The sequence below is a fragment of the Myotis brandtii genome, unplaced genomic scaffold, assembly GCF_000412655.1.
Source record: "Myotis brandtii unplaced genomic scaffold, ASM41265v1 scaffold17, whole genome shotgun sequence".
Classification (NCBI taxonomy): Eukaryota; Metazoa; Chordata; class Mammalia; order Chiroptera; family Vespertilionidae; genus Myotis; species Myotis brandtii.
Genome location: NW_005356259.1, coordinates 9,548,073 through 9,552,317, shown reverse-complemented (window position 1 = coordinate 9,552,317; position 4,245 = coordinate 9,548,073). Strand labels below are relative to the sequence as shown.

The following is a 4,245-nucleotide window of genomic DNA, read 5'->3' as shown; positions in this document are numbered from 1 at the left end:
CCTCGCTCGCCATCGCCGGACAAAGCGCAGCCGAGCCGGCTGGAAGGCAGAGCTCCGAAGCAGGCAGGACGGAGCGGAGCACAAGAATGCGGCTCTATTCTCGCAAGGGAAATTATAAAAAAGTTCATGTTCACGGTTCCCATCCACATGACCGACAACGGCCAATGGAAGGGCCGAACAACTCATAAAGTTGTATTGCAAAGTTGTAAATTTTCATAAACAACAACGGATTTATGACCCTTTCCCCATCTCTAAGAGGAGGCAGCTCTTACACCGGCGCCATCTTACCACCGAAGCCGCCCCGACTTGGGGCCGCAGGTTTTACAGACGCAGTTGAGCCAGGTTTTATTCAAAGAGCAATAAGAAGGGGGGCCCAGCCCAGGCAGGAGCCTGGAGTCGAGGTCCTCGCCCACCCCCCAGCTCACGCTATTCTCTGCGGTCCCCACCGCCCCTCGCCCCTTCCCCAGCCCCTCATCCTTCCCCGCACCCAGGCGCCCCCGCCCAGGCTAGCAGTGGGGTCTGCGGGCCCTGCCCCTGCCCCTTCTCAGCCGCACTGCTGGGCTCTGAGCAATCCTCGCTTAGCCTGAATGCGGGGTGGGGGACCGCGTCAGAGGCCCTGAATTTCACCTCCTAGCCTGGCGCCAGGTTCAGGGCTCATGGAAAATTCTCGGGATCAGTCGCAGGGTGATACCCCTTTGCAAGCCCACCCCGCAGCCTTAGAGGAAAGAGCGGATTTTGGATTTTGGATTCGCTCTTGGAATTTATGGAGGTTTTTAGGAAGGTTCATAGAATAGAATGTACCTATCAAAGATTCCGTTTTCAAGGTATCTGGAAGATGTTTGTGGGCACACACACAAACCAGACAAAAATCTTCACCCAGAGAAATTCACATATACAACTGCGGACACACAGAAACGCATACACTCAGTTATGGACATGGAAATACACGCAATTATTTACACACAGAATCACATTCACTCAATTACAGACACAGAAATACATATAATTGTGGACATAAAAATACACACACACATACACAGAAATAGATATACAAAAAGAGCTACACACATACCTATGCAAACCCAGACAAAAAGGAACTCGACACACATGCACACCAATTCACGGACGTCCAACACTTGGACCCTATTTGTCCTTCCACTTTTTGCTTCCCTAAAGCCCCTTTGGACATGCACAGAATCAGGGCTTGCTCTCTGGCCATAATGACCCTCTTCCCCAGCCTCCCTCCCCAGATAAAGGAGTCCACATTTCTTTGTCATCAAGCATCTTTATTTTTCTGTTACATAAAACACAGTGAGCTGGGCAAGACGGAAAGCATACCTTCCTGTTCCTGGAACCCGAGGCTAGAGCTGAGAGGGACGAGGGGGACGCAGGACAACACGGAGATGAAGGGCACTGGGGAGGGCATTGGCTCTCCCCACCTGCTATAGTTAGCTCAAGACAACATACCATGCTACATGGTCACCCCATTAACGCATCCTTCCCAAGTCAAGACATTGCCTTACAAATGAGCTCCAAGACCATATAAATGACAAAAAAAAATCTTATTCAAATATACAATATTTGCTATTGTAGGAAAAGTCAGGGTGTACATATTCAACACGGCTGGGCAGTAGGACACAAGGGCGGGGAGGCGGGGAGCATCTCTGCAGTCCTACTAAGCAGCAGCTAACTCAGAAATCTGCAGCTAGCTTGGGAATGCTCCCCTCCAGAAGTGGGGGGTGACGGGCCTGAACTTGGAATATCCAGGCCAGAAAAGAGGGATTCTAGGTTGCAGCACTTAGAATGCTTTGGAATAAATATATTATTTTTCAATTTAAATAGAAGCCAATGCCCTGGTCCCGGGACCCCAGCACCTTCTCAGCATAGCCTCAGGGACCCCAAAGGCTGCCAGCCACAAGCAGCAGGGGCCTGGCCTGGGAGGGGCCGGCACTAGGTAGCAGGCGAGCCAGCGAGCACAAAATAGGTAGTTTGGGACAAGTAGGTGGTATTGAGAGTCAGGTCCTTGGCCTATAGGGAGGTGCCGGGTGTCTGCCAGTGTTGGGACACTCTGGGCTTCCTGGGAGTGGAGGTCCGCTGGGCTGGGCCCATAGGTAGTTTGGGGTGCCTCTCTCTGAGGCCTGTGCTAGGTAGTATTTTAGCCATGCCAGCGCAGAGCCAGCGGCCTAGGGATGAGGGGGGTGTCTTCTGGGGGGCCTCGGAGGCAGAGGGTACCCCCAAGGGGACCCAGTTTAGGCGGCTGCTGTCCAAAAAAGTTGGGAATTGGAGTGGATAATGGGGTAGAAGGGGTACAGGTTGGGGACTGTTTTTTTTTTTACATTTTCTTTTTATTTTTCAACTTTTGTAAATAAAATCGAAGAGTCTCTAAAGACGCTTTCTGGACTGTCTGGTGCAGCCCAGGGCCCTGCTCGGCCCCTCACTCCTCCTCCTCTTCATCCTCTTCTTCCTCCTCATCCTCGTCCTCCGCCTTGTCTGCTGCGGTGGCGGTGGCTGCTGCTTCGGGCACGGGCCCCTCGGGGGCTGCAGCAGCCGCCGGACCTTCGTCCTTATGCTCTTTCTTCCACTTCATGCGGCGGTTCTGGAACCAGATCTTGATCTGGCGCTCGGTGAGGCAGAGCGCGTGGGCGATCTCGATGCGGCGGCGCCGGGTCAGGTAGCGGTTGAAGTGGAACTCCTTCTCCAGCTCCAGCGTCTGGTAGCGCGTGTAGGTCTGGCGGCCCCGCTTCCTATCAGGCCCTGCAAGCAGACGTGTGGACACACGGACACATGGACAGACAAGCGGATGGGACCATAGTCAGGACAGTGCCTTCATCAGGCCACTGACGCAGAGCTCGGCCTTTCCTTCTGCCGGACCCAGGGCGCGCTCCCCTCTGCCTGCGCCCCGCTCTGAGCTGGGGGAGGAGCGAGACGGAGAGGGGAAGACCCCAACCGCCGCGCCAGACGCGCAGGCAGCTCCCTGAAGAGGGAAGGCGCAGAATCCCCAATTTACAACCGCACTTTCCAGCCGGCTAGGCTTCCACAATGTCCTGCTTCCCCCTGACAAAGGGAAATTGTAAATATAGAGTGTGGGCAAGTGGGAGACGCCCCGCTTTGGCCATTCAAAGACCAATGGGGCCGCTTCCCTGACTGGCTAGGCCAGTAGGCGACCTTAGGCAGCCCACACTCCAGGGGCCCCCTTCGTCCCTAGCAGCCCGCGCCCCCATCCCGGGACCTTCCTAGGTCACTCCGACCCTCTGTCCCCGCTCCAGCCCTCCAGCCCAGCCTTTAGATGGCCCCTGACACGGGGGCTTGCGAGGGGCCCTGAAGGGTTCGGCTCTCCCAGGTTTTGAGAAAGAAAAACCAGGCTGAAAGGAAAAGGAGGAGGGAGGGAGAGAAGGGCAAGGGAGGGAGAAAGAGAGAATCGCGAGCAAACAAACTGAACGTTAAAATTCCAAGGCAAATGGAGTTAAATAAATTTACGAGGATTGAACCCATTAATTGGGCCATAAAAAGTTTTATGAGCCTCATTTACATACAATGCTACGGGTTCTCCACGCTATGGCGCCTCGACTCTAATTAGAACCAGAAAGGCAGCCGCTTCCTATCAGGCCCTAAAGACCGCATCCAGGGGTAGATGCGGAAATTGGACCGGACCATGCAGCGCGCCCTCATCCACCTTGTCGCAGGCACCTTTGGCGAGGTCACTGCAGAGCCCGGGGATGTTTTGGTCGTAGGAGGCGCAGGGCAGGTTGCCGTAGGCGTAGGCGCCCAGGCCGTAGCCGAATGCGAAGGGGCTCTGGTACAGGGGGCTGTTGACATTGTACAAGCCTGTGGCACGGTGGATGCGAAGGCGCCGGCGCCCGCCCCGTAGCCGCTTCTCTGCGAGTTGGGCGCAAAGGAGCAAGAAGTAGGCTCGGCATTTTGGAACAGAGAAGCCCCCGCCGTATATTTGCTAAAAAGCGCGTTCACATAATACGAAGAACTCATAATTTTGACCTGTGATTTGTTGTCCGGCAGCTTTCAGTGTCGGTTTTACGAGGTAGCGTGATATATGATAACATTACACCCCCAGATTTACACCAAACCCCATTTTCTTTTGGACGGAGCTCGCCGCAGCACGTGACCGCCCACATGACCGCCTCCGCCAATCTCCGCAGCCCTCACAGGTGGTCTTGCTCCGCGGGGCCCGCGACCGCCTAGAATAGAAGGGGAAAGGGCTCCAACGAGTAGCCCACGCATGTGCCCGCG

At 55.0% G+C, this 4,245-nt stretch overlaps 1 protein-coding gene across 1 annotated transcript in view; it reads right to left on the bottom strand.

Moving 5' to 3' along the window:
• Nucleotides 1-2,323: 2,323 nt before the first annotated feature.
• Nucleotides 2,324-4,245, bottom strand: part of HOXA7 (homeobox A7) — a 4,604-nt gene continuing 2,682 nt past the window's right edge. The window contains 4 exon segments of the mRNA XM_005862965.2: nt 2,324-2,757; nt 3,612-3,646; nt 3,648-3,826; nt 3,829-4,193. Coding sequence (XP_005863027.1) covers nt 2,435-2,757; nt 3,612-3,646; nt 3,648-3,826; nt 3,829-3,984 — 693 coding nt within the window. The 5' untranslated portion in view covers nt 3,985-4,193 and the 3' untranslated portion in view covers nt 2,324-2,434.